The 21036-nt window shown below is 45.7% G+C and overlaps 1 protein-coding gene across 1 annotated transcript in view; it reads left to right on the forward strand.

Moving 5' to 3' along the window:
- Positions 1-9290, forward strand: part of LOC133114480 (neurabin-2-like) — a 39405-nt gene extending 30115 nt beyond the window's left edge. Inside the window, exons 6-11 of the mRNA XM_061223934.1 lie at positions 459-594; positions 3471-3614; positions 4968-5021; positions 6249-6478; positions 6780-6876; positions 9083-9290. Coding sequence (XP_061079918.1) covers positions 459-594; positions 3471-3614; positions 4968-5021; positions 6249-6478; positions 6780-6876; positions 9083-9136 — 715 coding nt within the window. The 3' untranslated portion in view covers positions 9137-9290. The remainder of the gene's footprint in view (positions 1-458; positions 595-3470; positions 3615-4967; positions 5022-6248; positions 6479-6779; positions 6877-9082) is intronic.
- The last annotated feature ends 11746 nt before the right edge of the window (positions 9291-21036 follow it).

The following is a 21036-nucleotide window of genomic DNA, read 5'->3' on the forward strand; positions in this document are numbered from 1 at the left end:
ATCAGGACAGAGTGCTGGTGCCTGCTAACCCACGCAAAATACAGTACTGGTGCCCCACCCTTACACAGTAATATGGAATACACTTCCAGCATAACTCAGCCGACGTTGTTGTTATTGTGAGGTGATTGCAAGTTTATGAAAGTACATGTTACTTTTCCAATTATGTATTTTATAATATTTATGTATATATATGTGTTTTCTGGCTAATTGAAAATGTATCCCTCATATTTTTTCTGTTAACATGAAAAGCTTTTCCCCGCTCACACTGAGGAATAGTGTTAGCGAGTGAGTGAAGTTCTGACAGGAATGATAAACTTTCTCATCAGGAGAATGTTCATGGGGATGTAAAGGGAAGAATAGCCATGGGAGATGCCTCCTCTCTCTGTCTCACGATGAGACTCAGCGATGAACCTCCCGTCTGTGTGATTTGGCTAAGCGGTGTCATTCCACGTTTGCAGGTTCATGATTGGCCGGGAGAAACCGGGCGAGCAGAGCGAGGTGGCCCAGCTCATCCAGCAGACCCTGGACCAGGAGCGCTGGCAGCGTGAGATGATGGAGCAGCGCTACTCCCAGTACATGGAGGACGAGGACGAGGTCAGTGTGCGCCAACCCCCCAATCCCAACCCTAACCACAACCCCAACTCTGACCCTAACCCCAACCCCCAATCCCAACCCTAACCACAACCACCCCAACCACAACCCCAACCCTAACCACAACCCCAACTCTGACCCTGACCCCAACCACAACCCCAACTCTGACCCTGACCCCAACCCCAACCACAACCCCAACTCTGACCCTGACCCCAACCACAACAACAACCCCAACTCTGACCTCAGACCCTAACCTCAACTCTGACCCTAACCATAACCCTTATCACAACCCCAAACCCTAACCACAACCCCAAACCCCAACCCCCTAACTCCAACCCCAACTCTGACCCCCATCCCGAACCCCAACTCTGACCCTAACCACAACCCTTACCACAACCCCAAACCCCCTAACCCCAACTCTTGACCCCAAATCTTAACCCCAACTCTGACCCTAACCCCAACCACAACCCTTACCACAACCCCAAACCCCCTAACCCCAACTCTTGACCCCAAACCCTAACCCCAACTCTGACCCTAACCCCAACCACAACTCCAACTCTGACCCCAATCACAACCCTTACCACAACCCCAACTCTGACCCCAACCACAACCACGACCCCAACTCTGAGTGTAAATCATGGCAGTCTTGATCAAATGGAGGACGTGACTAGTTCTCTGATGTAATGCCAGCTCGACCCCTATTCCAGAGCCTGCGTTTCCTCAGCAACAGCATGCCACTGGCAGGCATCAGAATGGGCAGGCTCTGGGGATTAGCACAGAGCGCACGGCGTGGAGAGTGTGGGGGAATCCAACTGCCCGTCTTGTCCTGTTTTCAATCCTGGGTGTTTCTGTAACCAGATCCACCGTGCTGCATAATACTGGAATACAAAAATGACGTTTGTTTCATTGGCCCCTTGGTGCAAGGCCCCCGAGTGGACATGGTGCCGACACTGAGAGACTGCTCAGCACAGACATTCTGCGCTCCTGCAACCAAACTATGAGAGGAAACAACAAACTATGTTTTACAGTTTCATTACTAAGCAACGTAAAAAATGTTTTTACTAAAAATGCCAGCATTGTCGCATAATTCGACCAGTTAACACTCGACCAGCACCCCCTGTCCAGTGACCCACTGGACTATATCTGGTAGCATGAGCTCAAGGATACATATGAACATTTCACCGCCAAAATGTTTTAAATTAAATCATAGCACCAAGATAAAGGCAAAAATTGCCTGAAGGTATTCCAACGCTGCTCACTGAATAGCAAAATCAACTAGAGGATTTCTTGTGTAATTACTCCACGTTATTCTACTATCGATATCTACGACTAAATATGGAATACGTATACAATCTTACCCAATATTGAAGTAGCAAATAGGAAGCGGGGGTAGGCATTTACAATGCTGGCATTGTTTCGCATTTGTCGCACTGTATTTCTATCCTAAGTTATATGAAAATAAACTAAATGGCGTCGTAAATGGAACGTCATCATTCAAGCCATTTTTCAAGTCTCAGCAATGCTCATCTCTGGAGGTATGAAGCCTCAAAGTGGAACACTGCAAAACTGGGCGAGGGGTTGCCAGACTGCAGGAAGGGGTTAAAAAAAGATCCAGGTGCAGGTTTTCTTTCAGGGAGCCCAGAATTCCCCGCGGATGTGCGGAGTGGGAGTTGGAGAGTGGGTGGAGCGCGGAGACAGGGCACGGTCTGTGCAGTGTGGCTCGCTCAGCTTCGCCTTTCAGCGTGTGCACAGCAGAGATGTTACAGCCGTGGACTGTGATTCAGAGTCGCTGCAGTAAATTAAATAATTTTCCGATTTGATAATCTGATTTTCGCCGGGTCCACTGAGCCCTGATTTGCACGTGTGTGCAATGAGCCTGTCACCTGCTCCGACAATTAAAATTTAATACAACGTGGTTATGCGATTATTGATATTATCTTCACAAAACCAAGTCAATCCTGTTAATATCGTGGCCTCATAGCCACCGGTTTTGGAACTATAAGTAAATATAAAATGGTGGATAAATCCAGTCTGTGGCGATGTCTGCTGCCCCGTTACAATTCCCTCATGGTTTTGTTGGTGTGTTGACTCAATGTTGCCACCTAGTGGCCAGACCTCAATAAAACAAAGGCACAGAATAAACACACACTCATGATCCTACCATCAAATCTACACTGGGTGTCAGGTCCTGGCGATATCAACCACGGTTTGGAGTGAAACTCATTTTCTCTAGTGCAGCATGTAATACAAGATGGTACGCACAGCATAAAACCGGAAATCCTCTTTTTATAGCAACTAGACATGATCGATATTCTGTGCAAATGGCTCCCATTTCTTTTATAACTGCTGTATTGGCTGTGCGGTATCAATTCCCCGAGTTCTACTTTAACTTCCAGCTCAACCCTATCTCCTCTCTAACTGGGTTTGGATCAATTACCTGCTCGGAAGCCTTTTATTTTCTTTGCAGTGCATTCTGGGTAGACTGTGATGACATAAGCCCTCCATTGTGAGTTACGGTGCGTGTTCTCATATCACTCAGAAGGACTCTGTTAAATAGATAATTTCCACTTTAGTCTGATCGGGGTGGGGTACACTGTGTGCTGTGGGACTCTCAATCGCACGGATGCGAACACAGTCCTCACCCACATCAGGCCGTGATGAGCTGCCACGCAGGGCGATGGTCACTTCCATTTAAATTTGGGGAAATGAATTGAAATTCAAGTCATTAATCGACAAACCCTCACAGAACATCATGGGGTTTTTTCTCTAATTAATGAACTTAATTAGAATTACTTTCCTCATTTGACTGAACTGAAATGGTAGGGACCCCCCAATCTTGGTACGCACTGAGCTGTGCCCCCCCCCCCTAACGCACACAGACTGGAGAGTACGCCACGGACGAAGAGGAGGAGATGAGCCCCATGTTCCCGAACGCCATCGAGGTCTTTGACCTGGCCGAGAACGAGGACATGCTGTCGCCCGTGGAGATGGACCCCGAGAAACTGGCGCACAAGTTCAAAGAGGTGAATAATAATTCAGCTAAGGTTCTGTTTTGTGAAGACACACGTATATGGATACTCGAGGGATGGAATGTACAACACAGAAAAAACCTATTGAATGAGCAGCACACACGGATAATAACAGTAATGCTAACGCAGGAACAGCAGTGACTGTAGCTCAGCAGCACTAGTCACTAATGCCTCCGCCATTTTGATTTGTGAAGACACAGTTGACTAAACGGCACATATGGATAATAGCAGTAATGCTAACACAGGTGGGGAAGTCAAGCATTGACAAACCTATATCAGGTTTAGGTCAAACAGACTTTCAGTTACTGGTGAGGTGTTCGAAAGAATAAAAAAACTCATATAAACTCTGTTTTTCCATGGTTTTTTTCAGTCACTCTGAGCCTGTGAAAAAGTGAACACCGGGTTACTGGAGTGTTGACTGTTCACAGTGTCAGCGCTTTTAAAGGCAGCTTAATCACGCCTTCAGGCTCAGATTTCTGCCAGGTTTATATTTCATTATAAAACCTGATTATGTAAGCTGTCAAAAGAACGGCGGGGTATAGGTGGAAAACGGCTAAAGGTGCATCTCTCATAGTGATGCCAGGGAGGTGTAGCTAGGCTTAGCACAGGGGTTCCAAAACATTTTTTCTGATGCAACCCTAAATTTACCAAGTTGTTACCAAGTGATAAAGAGAGTGGGATAGGTCACCTGGTGATGAAGAGTGTGGGATAGGTCACCTGGGTATGAAGAGTTTGGGATAGGTCACCTGGTGATGAAGAGTGTGGGATAGGTCACCTGGTGATGAAGAGTGTGGGATAGGTCACCTGGTGATGAAGAGTGTGGGATAGGTCACCTGGTGATGAAGAGTGTGGGATAGGTCTCCTGGTGATGAAGAGTGTGGGATAGGTCTCAGAGTGTGGGATAGGTCACCTGGGTATGAAGAGAGTGGGATAGGTCACCTGGGTATGAAGAGTGTGGGATAGGTCACCTGGTGATGAAGAGTGTGGGATAGGTCACCTGGTGATGAAGAGTGTGGGATAGGTCTCCTGGTGATAAAGAGTGTGGGATAGGTCACCTGGTGATGAAGAGTGTGGGATAGGTCTCCTGGTGATAAAGAGTGTGGGATAGGTCACCTGGTGATGAAGAGTGTGGGATAGGTCTCCTGGTGATAAAGAGTGTGGGATAGGTCTCCTGGTGATAAAGAGTGTGGGATAGGATCTCGTACAGGAGCCAGGGCTTTAGCATGCTAACTGTGCTGCAGCAGAATATAAACGCGCGTGTGTTGGGACACAGATGACTGGACTGGACTGTTAGTGTGCTGAGCTGCGTGCGGTTTTAACCCCTCGGTCGCCCCCCCCTTTCCTCAGCTCCAGATCAAGCACGCGGTCACCGAGGCTGAGATCCAGCAGCTGAAGCGGAAGGTAAGAGCTCCGTGAGGCTGCCTGCTCAGCAGTCACAGTTACAGCAGGGTTGCCAGATGCGCCCCCTTTTCCACCAGAAATGATCAAATTATTTGTACAGGTGCAGTTTGTGGTCCCTTCCGGACAATATAACATCCAGTCTGAGTCGTATATTGAAGGAATGTACCGTTATTTTGTATGTTTGAAAGTCTCCAGCACTCCCCCAAACCATGGTCCTTTCTGATGGCTACCACCTCATTCACCAGCTGTGCATGTTGTCTGATATCCCTAAGTAAAGGCCAGCGGAGAGTTAGGTATTGTCTTATCAGCCCAGCGTATATTTAGGTGATGTATTATTAGACCAGCGTATAGTTAGGTGATGTATTATTAGACCAGCGTATAGTTAGGTGATGTCTTATCAGCCCAGCGTAGAGTTAGGTGATGTCTTATCAGCCCAGCGTAGTTAGGTGATGTATTATTAGACCAGCGTACAGTTAGGTGATGTCTTATCAGCCCAGCGTATAGTTAGGTGATGTATTATTAGACCAGTGTAGAGTTAGGTGATGTATTATTAGATCAGTGTATAGTTAGGTGATGTATTATTAGACCAGCGTAGAGTTAGGTGATGTCTTATCAGCCCAGTGATGAGTGATCGGCCAGTGGATATCGTCAACACTCCATTATCGCTCAACATTGATTTTGGTAAAAAGTATTTTCATAAAAACTATAAACTCAAGAAGGCATCACCAAAGTAGAGCCATCGCGAGCTGAACACATGGAAGCTAGTTGACGAGAGCTTGCAGAAGATAATTACAGACAAGAACATTCTATAATAAGGTTGTCATGACAACTGAACCAGCGATGGGGTCAAAGTTTAATACAATTTATGTTTCAGCGTTGGGCACGATGATCGCGACGACCTCAAATCGTTCCAGTATAAACTAAAAGTTGTTGTGACCGTGCCCAAAGAGCAGAATGTAAATCCAGACTTTAATGCAAACATTGATCGCCTCATAGCCACCAGCTCCAATGGAACTATAAGTAAATATAAAATGGTGGATAAATCCAGTCCCTTGCGCTTTTAGTGTTGGTGTGTTGACTCAATGTCGCCACCTAGTGGCCAGACACACAGTAAAACAAAGAAACGGAATAAATAAAATACAATAAAAGCAGTCTCATGATTGTACCCTCAAATCTATGCTGGGTGTCAGGCCCCGTGAATGACTCCCTCTGTCTGCGCATGCGCAGCTGGCACACGCCGAGCAGGACAAGCTGCGCTGGCGCATGGAGAAGGCGCAGCTGGAGCAGAGCGTGCAGGAGAACAAGGAGCGCATGGAGAAGCTGGAGGGCTACTGGATGGAGGCGCAGAGCCTGTGCCAGGCGGTGGACGAGCACCTGAAGGAGACGCAGTCGCAGTACCAGACCCTGGAGCGCAAGTACTGCAAGGCCAAGCGCCTCATCAAGGAGTACCAGCAGAAGTAAGGGCAGGGCATTCTGGGATATGTGTTTTTCTTGGGCACAAATTATTGAGATTTTTTTTTTTAAGTGACACATTTTTTCTTTGTGTGGCCCAGAAGACATTCTGTATTAAATACATTTGGGAACATAAACGCATTAGACATTAACTGAAAATGAAGTGGTGCAGTTGAGTTTGATCAGAAAGGTGACGCGCTGCAGTATCTGACCTGTGAAGCATTGCGTGGGGCTTTACATTCGGCCCACTCCCTGTGTGGCTGTGTGCGTCTCTCTGACCCCTCCCCCCCTCTGCTCGGTTTCCAGGGAGATCGAGTTCCTGAAGAAGGAGACAGCGCAGCGCCGGGCTCAAGAGGAAACGGAAGCAACCCAAAAAGAGGAGACGGAGACTCTGCAGGACCAGGTAACGCAGGAGCCTCACTGGGGCGTCTGACCTCACACGTGACCCTAAGTGTGAATGAGTTAGCATGTGTGTATGGGTTAGCATGTATGTGAATGAGTTAGCATGTGTGTATGGGTTAGCATGTATGTGAATGAGTTAGCATGTGTGTATGGGTTAGCATGTACAGTGGGAGCAGTAATTATTTGATCCCTTGCTGATTTTATAGGTTTGCCCACTTACAAAGAATGGAACTGTGTAGAATTTTAATCATAGGCACATTTTAACATTGAGAGACAGAATATCACAAAATAATCCACAATAACAACATCATATAAATTTTATTAATTTAATATCATATTTTCACATGAAATAAGTATTTGATCCATGGAACAATATGACTTAATACTTGGTGGAGAAACCTTTGTTGGCAAGCACAGAGGTCAGACGTTTGTTGTAGTTTTTCACCAGGTTTGCACAGATCTTGGGAGGGATTTTGGTCCACTCCTCTTTGCAGATCCTCTCCAAATCCTTAAGGTTCCGAGGCTGTCGCTTGGCAACTCGAAGCTTCAGCTCCCTCCACAGATTTTTGATGGGATTTAGGTCTGGAGACTGGCTAGGCCACTCCAGGACCTTAATATGCTTCTTTTTGAGCCACTCCTTTGTTGCCTTGGCCATATGTTTTGGGTCATTGTCATGTTGGAAGACCCATCCATGACCCATTTTCAGTGCTCTCACTGAGGGAAGGAGGTTGTCGCCCAAAATTTCCTGGTACATGGCCCCATTCATCCTCCCCTCGATACGGTGAAGTTGTCCTGTCCCCTTAGCTGAGAAACACCCCCAAAGCATAAGGTTTCCACCTCCATGTTTCACAGTGGGGATGGTGTTCTTGGGGTTGTACTCAGCATGCTCTTCCTCCAAACATGGCGAGTCGAGTTGATGCCAAATAGCTCAATTTTGGTCTCATCTGACCACATCACCTTCTCCCAAGCCTCATCTGGATCATCCAGGTGTTCTTTGGCAAACTTCAGACGGGCCTGTACATGAGCCTTCTTCAGCAGAGGAACCTTGCGCGAGCAGCAGGATTTGAATCCTTCACGGTGTAGTGTGTTACTGATGGTTGTCTTCGTGACTGTGGTCCCAACTGCCTTCAGGTCATTAACAAGCTCCTCCTGTGTAGTACTGGGCTGATCCCTGACCTTTCTCATGATCATTGATATCCCACGAGGCGAGATCATGCGTGGAGCCCCAGACCGAGGGAGATTGGCGGTGACTTTGCGTTTCTTCCATTTTCTAATAATTGCTCCAACAGTTGTTAACTTCTCACCAAGCTGCTTGCTTATTTTCTTGTAGCCCATCCCAGCCTTGTGCAGGGCTACAATTCCCTGATGTCCTTAGACAGCTCCTTTGTCTTGGCCATGGTGGAAACATTGGAATCTGATTGATTGTGTGGACAGGTGTCTTTATACAGCTACATAATGATGACACAGGTGTTTTGGGTAATGAGTTGAGATTAGGAGTGCTTCTTAATGGAAAACTAACTGGTCTGTGGGAGCCAGAATTATTGCTGATTGGTAGGGGATCAAATACTTATTTCATGCAAAAATACGACGCACTGCAGACAAATGCACACACACACACACACACACAATACTCTCCCCTTAGATTGAGCTTCAATATTGTCATGCCATGGATTGGATATAAGTAAACACTGACTTTCATTACTGGTAATCAAGTATACATCAGATTAGGGGTATGACTATAGGAAACACTCTGTGTGTGCGTGTGTGTGTGTGTGTGTGTGTGTGTGTGTGTGTGTGTGTGCATGCGTGTTTTTCAGCCTGTGCATGTGTGTGTGCGTGCATGTGTGTGTGTGTGTTTGTGTGCGAGCGTGTGTGTGCGTGTGGGTACTGGATAGTGTCTCACACTGGTTGTGGTTGTGTGTGTGTGTGTGTGTGTGTGTGTGTGTGTGTGTGGGGGTACTGGATAGTGTCTCACACTGGTTGTGTGTGTGTGTGTGTGTGAGGGTACTGGATAGTGTCTCACACTGGTTGTGTGTGTGTGTGTGTGTGTACTGGATAGGGTCTCACACTGGTTGTGTGTGTGTGTGTGTGTGTGTGTGTGTGTGTGTGGAGGGGGTACTGGATAGGGTCTCATACTGGTTGTGTGTGTGTGTGTGGGGGGGGGGGGGTACTGAATAGGGTCTCATACTGGTTGTGTGTGTGTTCAGATCACAGACCTGGAGACCAAGGTGGATGCCCTGAAGACCTCTGACCCGTCATAGGTGTGCCCAGCCTGGAGGAGCCAGTCCCACAGAGCCCCTCCTTTCACCTGTCCCCAAACCCAGCGCGTGCAAGAACGGCAACAGGACAAAATCCGCAAAAAAAAAACAAACAAACACAAAAAAAAAAGGACATTCCTGAAAGACAGACTGATTGGAGCTGAATTTGGGGGGGGGGGGGGCGATCACAAAAGAATAAGACAAATAAGGAAGTCATAAGAGGTCTTCGATCCTTTTCGCTGTGTTTCTGAACACAGAACACGGCAGTTCTTAACCCAAAGCTCCCGGTTTTGAGTTTGGCAGGCTAACACACATCTGCACTGTGTAGCTTCAGGGTTCCTCAGCTGGGCCTGCACACATAGGCGCACCGGAGATCATTTGTAGTGTAGTGGTTCTCTCTTCGACCCCTTGTCACTGAATTGCTAGTAATACTGCCACTGCTGGCTTGGCTGCCTGCGATACCGATTTGTTGAGCAGACATCCTCGGTAAGGAAAATGACCGCGCAGAACCAACAACCTGATTTCGTTTCTTAGGCGTATGTCGTACGTCGTAAATGCCGAGACTAATGAAAAACGGAAGCCCCTGTGTTCCCCTTTCTGTGGAAGTTGTAAGGCAACAGTCTCAGTCTGTTGATGCAGTGCAGAGTTTGGGGGAAGGGCTTGGTTTGTATATATTCTTTATATATATATTTAAAATTGTGGAAAAGCTTAAGCAATGGGGGGGGGGGAGGGGGGCGGGTGAGGTGGAAATTAAAGTGGGGGGGGGGGGGGGGGGGGGTCAGGAAATGTGGAATTCCGAGGCCTGGAAGAGAGCGGACCGAAGTGCCGGTGTGTATTTGTAGTTCATGGAAAACAGGGTGAGAAGTTTCCGCTTACTGTGGGCCGTTTTCTCCATCGGGTTAGTGACAGTTCCATCCCCTGCCGTTTGGGTTGGGCGATGCGGCAGTCCCTCCACACCCTCCGATGGTGGTCAGGACCAGTAAGGGAACCGGGTGTTTCGGCCCTCACGTGAACTTTAACTTTGGGTTTATGTTTGACCGGGCTGTAAACCCTTTGAGTAAACTTTGGGTTGGACTGACTCTATCAGCTCATTGGGTAAACTTTGGGGGGGGGGGCGGTGTTAGTGGGTGTTAGGAATGAGAGTAAAAGGAGGAACCCCCACCCCCCCCCACCCCCGAAACATTTGCGAAACATACAGAATAGCGTGGTGTTTGACTTTGCTCTCAAAAACCTGTTCACTTGAACCTCAGAACCAGACGGCTGCCTTTCCCTGTGTGTGGTCCCTCTCAGTCACATGCCACCATCCCCAGCCAGGCTTCATGGCCTCTCATTTGTGCACATGGCCATAGACAGAACCCTCAAGTCTCTGTCACACCTCCTCTCATGTACTTTTAACAGGACCACATCAACGCTTTAAGCCCACTAAGGCCTTACAGAGAGACTGGTGATGTGCACAATCTCCAAGAAACTACTTCTAGCTCTTCTTCTAGACATCTAGTGCACAATCCTGACGTACTTTCAATGGGCCCAGTTGGTAGACACATGACTTTTAACCCTTTAAGGTGTGAAATCACAAATATGTGATTAGAATGTTCTTAACCGAACGTTCCAATGCTGATGGAACAATCCCTACTGGTAATTGAAAGCAGTGGAGTTCTAGAACACTGACTTAGAATGTTGGGAAAAAACATTCCAAAAAACCTACTCTTCAAAGGGTTAAAAGTGTCCATTTCATTTTGTAAGTGCTCTAAAACACCCTTATAAGCATGTAACATTAAACACTTTTGTGTTGTGCAGGGGAAGATGGGCGTTTATTAACTAGTGATGACATAAATTAAAGCTATGGGCAATAAGTAGCAAAAATCCCATCATTTGTAACATAAGCAAATCATTCATCAGTGCCAATGTGGTTGTAATAATCCCTTAAAGACTGATTTTTTTTTTTTTTTACATGATAATTTAAGATATAGTGCATGGGGCATTGTTTGCGGTTTTAGCTTGTAATTTAGAACGATTGTTTCCAGGTGATTTTGGATTTTGTCCAAGGTCTTCGATAGCCGTGCTTGGTGAAAGTGTGCGTGCAGTGACTCAAGATGGAAAAGAGTCGCATACCAATGTACTGTATGTGACCCATTTCCAATCTCACCTCCTCCAACCATTCTCAAAATGGCGCTGCGCTCCGTTTTCAACAGGGTTCGTAGCAAGCTCTCTGCATTCTGCAGCCTCGGATTGCCACCTCGTATAGTGCTTATAACGGCCCTTATAGTGCTTATAAAGGCTCTTAGAGTACTTATAGAGGCTTTTATAGTGCTTATAGAGGCTCTTATAGTGCCCATAAAGCGGTGGTTGCTTCATTTAGGCTATTCATTTAGAATAAAGTGCAGCCCCCCCATGATTGCCAATTGTCATGGGGGTGGTAAGATTAAAGTAGTACACGAGAGCGCCTGGGTCCGTTTTACAAAATGTCCGCCCTTAATTTCCTTTTTCCTTACAGCTATGAGTAATGGGGCGTAAGCTGCTGTATTTCCCTCTTTAATAAGATAAAACTCTTAAGAGAAACTCTAAAGATGGCCAGTAAATACGCAACGCGCTCCCTCGCCTGTGTAGCTACACGCCTGTTTAGTCACTTGAGGGTTTCCTTGCAGAAGCATCGCCAAGATTGCCGTGGGTGATTTCAAATTCGGGGGAGCCCTCGGTAACGAGACGTTTCACCTAACCGATTTCCTTTGCTTTCGTATGAGGTCAAACCCGTACACGCGTCTCATTCGGCTTAGAACCCTTCCATCGCGTGCTGCATCTGTACATATATTTATATTCAAGCTTTAGAGTATTAAACCTGCCATCGCCATCAGTATTTTGTTTTAACATCAGTATTGAGTCGTTACTTACTAGCTGTACTTTGTGAGCTTGAGGGACGGATGCGAGTCTTCTCCTGACTGCAGAGCCGGAGCACTCCTGCTGCTAACATGCGCTTTCGCACTGAAACATGAACAAACTAAAACCAACAAGACTGGGCTTTTTTTTTTTCCTTTTTTTTTTTTTTTGAGTACACATTCGCTGTAGTTTTCCGTTTAGACGCATCGCGGCGGTATATTTCAGTGCAGGCGGCTGCTGCGCACTGTAGCTTCTAAGTTGCGTTCTCGACCCATGTACTGCCCGGCTGTGGTGTGGGGGCTTTTTGCAATGCGGTGCCTCTAGCCCTCACATCCTACACGTCGAGTGCCCAGAGTATATCACTGCTGTTTTTGTGCATTTGTTATATACAGTATATTTATCTTTATATTATTGGACGCATCTTCCGTCATTGCATCGGTTTTTCTGTTACTGTTACCTTTCGAATGGGAAAACTTTAGTTTAGTCCTTTGCTTACCGAAAAAAAAAAAAATTGTAACTGATGGTAAGTACCAACAGTCACTAGCGTACACTGAAGCCAGTAGCAGAGGAACTTACCACTGAGACTGTGCTCCGGGTGCGGATTTGTCACTTCCCAGTCTTGTAGATTTTCCCGTTGGTTCCCATGGGAACGAGGACTCCGGACGCTGCCCCTGGAACAGCGACGGTGGCGAAACGCATCGTTACATTACAGCCGGACGACGCAGAATACCTCGGATACCTCCCGTTACACGCCAAGTCACTGTCGTGCGCTATACTTCCCATTACAGTTGTACCGTTGGCAGCCTGCGGAAAGCACGGTTATGATCCGTGGACAGTGACTGAAGACAGGAGACCGTGACTCCCAGAGCGGATGGAAACCGGTTATGGTTTCACCATGAATGTCTTTTTATAGACAAGTGAAAGAAAGAACTTGGCGCGAGTGTTTTGCGTAGAAATTCACCTAGGCTTCACTGTAACTACAGGGAAAAGTCAAATAAAGAGACACAACACTTGTATATAAAGAACATTGGTGCAATGATGTTATAGATGACAGTAAGATAACTTTTTTTATTGTAAATTATTTTTTGTTCGTTGGCAAGGTATAGGTACGAGTGCAGTATGTAGAATACATTTTTCCTACCCTGGTATAAAATGTGATTAGGTTGCAGGACCCGATTCCAGAACTCTTGAGGTGGTGAGGCGAACCACTCTTTGATATTTCTGCATTACAATTTCTGATGAAAAAATGTTCATATTTTTTATCCCACCCCTGCCATGTAACATACAAAAGAACAATGATAATTATTTGTTCCATTCTAAACATGCTTCAGTCATCATGTTCATCATGCATAATTTTATTATCATTATTAATAAATAGGGATGTGTTGAAAAAACGTCTCTTTCATTCCTGTGTGTGTGTGTGTGTGTTTAATACGGTTATGCATGTGTGCAATGGATTGATTACATTAACTAGTGTGTCTGACACAGGGGGGGGGCAGGGATTGACATTCCCCCAGAATCTCACAAGCTCCAGTGGTTACCGGAGGTATTGCAATTACTAAGTCTCTGGTGTCAAAAAGCTCAAGTCCATTGAAAAATACAACTTTACCCTACCAAAATTAAACTAAATTATACTCCATTTAAATTCTAAAATTTCTAGACACTAATTATCCAGGGACTGATTCTTTTTTTTTTTTTTGACTGAGCCACACAGATTTATTTTCATTCCTATTCATTCATCTTCAATGCGAATGCCCTCGTGCCTAAAAGCCCCACAGTCAAACATGGCAGCCTTCCATAGGAATCCAGGTACATGGCTTCCGTATATATTCTTAATATCTCAATTAAAAAATATTCTCAATATTCTTTCAGGGAGGCTGGAATTCCTAGCTACATCCCGGGTAAAGACACAGGGTCTGGTCCCGTGTCATATTCATTTCTTTCCGTTACTAATCACGTCAATTTCTCTTCCAAGCAGCACACAAGGGCATTTTATGTCATATAAATTCAAAGACCCACATACAACCAACAGGACGGAAGCATCATGAAGATGAATAAGCTGGTCCCCAGAAAGGTTCGTGAAACAGGGGAAGTTGATAGATTGATTGAGTGATAGATTCGCATCTGCAGACATCTCAAACCACAGCTCTAATATTACCTGTATGAGTTAACATTCACTCCCAATAACCAATCACTCGAGGGCCTAGTTCATTTATAGCCCCATGAATATGCACTACGTGTATTGCAGAAACTGAATTGATTTGCATAATAACCTGATTGCCCGTCTCCCGTTTATTACCATGAGATTTCTCCAGCTGAAGAACGGCATTAGCTGCTGCATACTAATGAGCGCGTGGAGGCCACTGAAATTCCAAAAGATTTAAACAAAACACAGAATTGGGCAGACATCTCATCGACGAAGATCAATCTTCCCAAATTTAGGCAGGAACCAAGGATTATTTTATAGGAGATAATGACAACTTGTGCTGTATCACACTAGTGCTTTTCCAGGCCCTCCCATCTAAACTAGTGTTTGTTATTGTATTAGTTCAAATTAGTAAGAACACATACACAGCAGTGCAATTCATACAATCATGAGATATGGGTCAGGAACTTCAGTTAAAGTTCACATCAACCACCAGAATTGGGAAAAATGTGATCTAAGTGGGTTTGACAGTGGAGTGATTGTTGGTGGTTTCACCTGCTGATCTCCTGGGATTGTCATGCACACTAATCTTATAGTACTTATAGAGTTTGCAAAGAATGGTGCAAAAAAAAAGACAGAAACGCCTTGTTGATGAGAGACGTCAGAGGAGAATGGACAGACTGATCGAAGCTAACAGGAAGGTGACAGAAACGCAAATAACCACACATTACAACAGTGAAAAAATAAGTCTAATGAATACCTAATAAAGTGCTCACTGAGTATATATATATATATATATATATATATATATATATAAATTATATCACAGACAGTACTAAAACTCAACTGCTTCCGCGTATATCCAGCTATATAAATTGATAGTATATTAAAGTGTAAGTTGCTCCTGACAAGGTCATGACTAAGCAATACATAACACAATGTAATTTTACAAAGGTCAAATCCAGTGGCAAAGGAAGATACCTTGGAATGGGTGTAGTAGCATCTCCGGCCACATGGTGGCGATAGAGCAGAAAGGCCGGCTCTTACTGTGAGTGAGTTGGTAGAGGCGGGTGCGTTCTACATGGCATTCTGCACAGAACATGCCTGACCCGTGCCTACGCTAGCATATCTCACGCTTTGTGAACATCGAGGGAGGTGACATGCCCAGGTCATGCACTACCGCTGAGTCTGCACCGTAAAATAACCAGCTACGGACTGCCTGACACAGTGTGTCCATTAACCGCAATATCGACTCACACAATTCACTGCAACTGCCACTGTTCGCGACACTATAGCACTTCAAATTATAATAAACTGTGCTACCATAAACAATCTTCTGACCTCTGTTAATAAAAGAAAAAATACTTTTATTCTGCTGCAGAATGAAGGCGTTCCAACAAACCAGTTAGAGCTGGAAGAAGAACCAGTTAGAGCTGGAAGAAGAACCAGTTAGAGCGGAAAGAGTAAATGCTACATTTACAGCTATATAAAATATATTAAATATATCCAACAAATCCTCCACTGACAGGCTGGTATGCTAGAGCACAACGTAAAACAAACAGCAAAGTAAAACTTCTGCATATCAGCGTCAGCCATTTCCACCCACTCCATACCACTGTAATGAAACAGACAAATGTCAATCTCAGCAAATATACATTATACCCAGTATGGTGAGAGCAGTCGTAGCTATAGGCTTACTGTAATGCTCAATCATATGATCATCATCAGCACACACAATCACAACCCTGCTTTTATAATCACATTCATTTGAAATGTTTTGTGTGTGAGTGCACACAAGTCCACCAACATATAGAAACGTGTCACTGTAGCTTTGTTATAGAAATAATTTATAACCTTGTCTCATTTTGCCTCCAGTAAAATGTAATTCAGAACTTGCATATTCACTTTCTAGTTGGCAGTCATGTGACTTATAGCTGCTGTCAGTGTGGTTTGTATACATTTTAAAAATATATCCCGAAGACACAGGACATTCATTTCATTCTAGTATCTAAGCTAAAATTCAACAGCAAAGAAAAAGGCAGAATTTTACCAACCAAACAAGAGGAGAGAGAATCAGCTCTGATCAGTCTTGTGTGAGACATTTCTACTTTCCATTACATTACATTACATTACATTAATGGCATTTGGCAGACGCTCTTATCCAGAGCGACGTACAGTTGATTAGATTAAGCAGGAGACAACGGGGATTCGAACCCAGCACCTCCTTGCTGTGAGGCGGCAGTGCTACCCATTGCACCATCCGTGCGTTTAACTTTTTTTTTTTTAAACACAATTTTATTGTAAAGCCCAATAAAATTAAAATAGTTTGACCTGCTAATTAAGGTTATACCCGTGTTTGGTTTCTTGCCAGAAAAAAAATATTTATAAAAGGAAATTTCGTCACTACCTTGTGGCAGACACATAATACTACAGTATGACAAATGGAATGATCAAACAAACTGACGGAAACCGATCCAAGGGCATTTTTCAGTAGAGAAGTGGGGTTTCCACTGTTAGGCAGAGAAGTATTCCTCAGATCCGTGGTCCAGACAGACATGGCGAGTCCTGAGAACAAACGGGCACCGTATCTACGCGCGAGCGCGCACGGCACATCAGTAAACTACCAAAAGTGTCTCCGGAAGCCGATGTTTTCACACACGACGGATTCCACATGGATTCCTTCCACGACAGGACCTCACACTGGCTAATGAATTCAGTGGCTCCATGAAAGCCTGGCGAGACTGCATTTAAAATGAACATGGGTTTTATTCTTAATTCAGTCTTGTGAGAACCAGGGGCTTATTGTGCAGTTCAGTTGTCCTGATTTCAGCCCAATATGGCCATTCGTATCAAGCTGGCTACGGCCAGGAATCTCCAGTGCTGAAGAGAAACAGGCCTCTCCTGCCTCAGTAAATTATAAGCTGTAGAGAGGACCTCAGGTTAGCTCAACAACATGCCAACAATTTATCTACAGACCACTAGTGCACCGGGCGACTTACTACATCAACTAGTCACCTGCTTTCAGGTAAATGACAGTGTAAGTGCAAGTATACTCAGCTATTGTACAGGGACATGTTGTGCTATTGTCAGTTTAAAAAATGAACTCACATTTCCAGCAAATGTCGCTCCTGCATCTTGGTGAAAATAAAATAAATATGGAGGATCCGTGCATATTGAGAATATTTCTAATTGCATATGATTAGATTGCACTGGGTGGCACGGATGTTGCAGTGGGTGGCTCTGCTGCCTCACAACAAGGAGGTCCTGGGTTCGAATCCTGGTCGACCGGGGCCTCTCTGTGCAGAGTTTGCATGTCCCCGTGTTCGTGTGGGTTTCCTCCGGTACTCCGGTTTCCTCCCAGGTTAGGCTGATTGGAGAGTCTAAATTGCCCGTGGGTATGAGTGTGTGAGTGAATGGTGTGTGTGCCCTGCGATGATCCCTCCTCGACAAAGGGCAATGATAAATCCATCACTGAAATGATGAAGGTTGTGTGATTTATTGGCAAAAGGACCCAATTAGACCTCAAGCCATTAATAAAACTGAAATCCTTGGATTTTTCCAAGTTCCCGTTAAACTACCAATAGAAAACTGCCAAGAGGAAACTGCCAAGTGAAATAAACAATTCGCTGACTGGAGGAGACAGGTGTCTACGGAGAGAACGAACGCCTGCTGGGGAACACACAAACAGCGGGAACTGTCATTACAAGTTAACGGGGGATAATTGCGTCTGATTGTTCAGGAGTAAAGCTCACCATTAGCACAGGTATTGTGGTCCTTTCCTGGCTTTGTTGACAGTGCTGCTCTGCGTACAAGAGAACACGTGATTCTTTCCGCGGTTCGTTCTGATGCAGGCAGTAGCTGCCACTACCTCCGGATTATCTGTTTCCTATCCTATCACGCAAGGCCTGTAATGTAATTGCTCTGTTATCAAAACACTGTAATTTATGGAGCAATGCTCACAGTTGGCCACTGGAGGTCGTCTAACACTATTTTCTGCGTCAGAAGATGACAGGCTGGAGCAAAGGCGAGCCCTGAACACAGCATCCCTACTCCCCGTTGCGTTTCATCTCAAAAGATCGAAAAGCTACTCTGTTGCTTCCCTTCAATGGTCTCCTGAGAAATCACGTACGGCGGCGTTTGCCACTCATTAGATTTGTGTGCGAGTGTCTCTCCATCAACGTAATTTGATGTGTAGGTGCAATGTTGTAGCCTAGCGTTTTTAAAATCCACATGCGGTTTACCATAGCATTTGGCTCAAAGGCGAATTTTCATCCGTACTCTCCGAAGTGGTATGTCCTAGCAACAGTACAATATAAAATGATCGCCTTTATTCCCAACTACATACTTTCACAAAGTAGCCTATGCACACTGTGAAGGCTGTAGGCTATTGTGTAGCTACGTTCCCTGAGGGATCTTGTCAGACCGCTGAGAATAGCTATTGTAGGACTGCGCACTGGACGTTGAGAGTTGTCCAATGTTTGCGACGTCCGACAGATTGTGATTTCTCACTGGCGCGGACAAGGGTGTGGAGAGCTGGCTTTAGGCCGGGTAATAGCCTACACCAGCACGGGAATGATTCGGTTGTTATTCTTTCATTTAGCTCAGTACATCGAGCAGCGGAGGCGCGCATCGCCTCCCAGGGGTATTTGGGCCTCGGCAACAATAAAGATTTAAAAAAAAATAAGGCATCGCTTGAGCTGTAATTCTGATGTAGGCTGCAATGGTCGTTGGACTCATCAGACGCACGTGAAAGCGCTCAGCAGACTCCAGTAAAAATGGACACAATAAAAAATAATAACAGACTGTGAGGAAGCAGTCGTAGCCAGCCGCGACTGACATTGAGCGAGTGTCTCCGAGCAGAAATCTAATCAGAGCCCACGCCGCACAGAATAATTATGCCGGAACTCCAGGGAATAGAGACGCGGGACAGCTTCCGCCTTGATGGTTTAGATCTGATTTGGTTCTGATCGCACGCGGAGGCAGTGGGGTGAATAATCAGTCTAATCGCTGTCTGACACAAGAGGGGGAATCTTCGGGAACGTCTGTGTTCATCCGTTTGTGTATGTGCATGCAAATGTATGTGTGCATGTTTTTATTCGTATCTATGCATGTGTGTAGGTCAGTGCCTTTATTTGTGTGTGTGTGTGTGTGTGTGTGAATTGTGCATATACTGTATATGTGTATGTGTGTGCCTGTGTTTGTGTGTGTGTGTGTGTGTGTGTGTGTGTGAATGGTGCATATACTGTATGTGCGTGCCTGTTTGTTTGTGTGTGTGTGTGTGTGTGTGTGTGTGTGTGTGTGTGTGCGTGAATGGTGCATATACTGTATGTGTGTGCCTGTGTGCGTAGGGAAGGAATAGGAGACCCAATCTGATTGCTTTGCACACTGCAGACGATAAATCTCAAAACTCAGACAGTATAAATGCCGCCCAGGGGAACACAGACACGTCCTGACAGCTGTGGAGGTGGAGGGCTCTGTGTGTACTGTGCGTGTGCCTGTGTGTGAGCGCATGTGTCTCCCTATATGCACACTTCATATGTATTTATGCATGTATGAGCCTGTATAGATGTGGGGAGCCAGGATTTTAATAAAATGGTAATAAGATCTGCTGCTCATACACAGTCAGTCTTTACTAATTTAAGCTGTGGTAGATACACATGCTCTTTACACACCGATGACAGGTGGGGCTTGGCTCTGCCCACACTAACCACAGCTCACTGCTGTCAGTGCTAAATGCTAACAGCTAGTTCCCGCTGAAAGCACATGAAACATGTCACATTGGAGCTAAACGCTAACAGCTAAAGTCTGCACCGCTGAAAGCACATTAAATATGTCCCATTGGAGCTAAACGCTAACAGCTAAAGAGCTGCACCGCAGAAAGCACACGAAACATGTCACATTGGAGCTAAACGCTAACAGCTAAAGTCAGCACATTGGTGAAGCAGCCATAGGGCCCCACTGAGGCTCTGCCGGAGGAACCAAAAAGCAGGTGATGCAGTGGTGAGTGGTGGGGGGGAGGGGGTGCAGTTGAGAGGTCATGTGATATTGATGGACAGAATAGATGGCTTGGGTGGAGTCACAAACCCCCCTGCCCTTGCATGGCCTCCATTATCCCAGTCTGATCACCACTGCCAGGTCAGAGGAAGCATAATGGATCTATTAAAGAGATTTATGCTCGCTGAACTGGAGTAAGACACCTACTGCACAAGCCCTTCATTACACAGGCATGTCCATGCATACGCATGCGTATGCAATCTGACTCGCATACAGTCACGCATACGCAGCCACAAACACGCATACGCTGTCACACACACACATACGCAGTCACACACACACGCTGTCACACACATGCATACGCAGTCACACACGCATGCATACGCAGTTACACAGGCATACACAGTCACACACACGCAGTCACACACGCATGCATACGCAGTCACACGCATACGCAGTCACACACGCAGTCACACAGACATACGCAGTCACACACACAGGCATAGTCACACACACATGCAGTCACACACATGCATATGCATTCACACACGCATGCATACGCAGTTACGCACACATGCATACGCAGTCACAAACGCACACATGTACGCAGTCGCACACACACACGTGTACATACATGTGGGCACACAGATAGCTTCGTAGAGTGCCAGACAGAGATGGGGTAAGATATGAACATTGTGCAGAGCCTGGAGTATGCTCAAAATCAGCTGATTACTCTACACCTGCCCCCTCTCTTCTATCCCTCCATCCCTCCATCCCCTCCCCCCGCCCCAGAACACCACAACCTGCCTCGGGCGTTCCGGTTTGGCCATCATCAGAGTGAGGCTCACATTAAAACACTCTGGAGTGTGTGTGTGTGTGTGTGTGTGCA

Source organism: Conger conger, chromosome 16, assembly GCF_963514075.1.
Source record: "Conger conger chromosome 16, fConCon1.1, whole genome shotgun sequence".
NCBI lineage: Eukaryota > Metazoa > Chordata > Actinopteri > Anguilliformes > Congridae > Conger > Conger conger.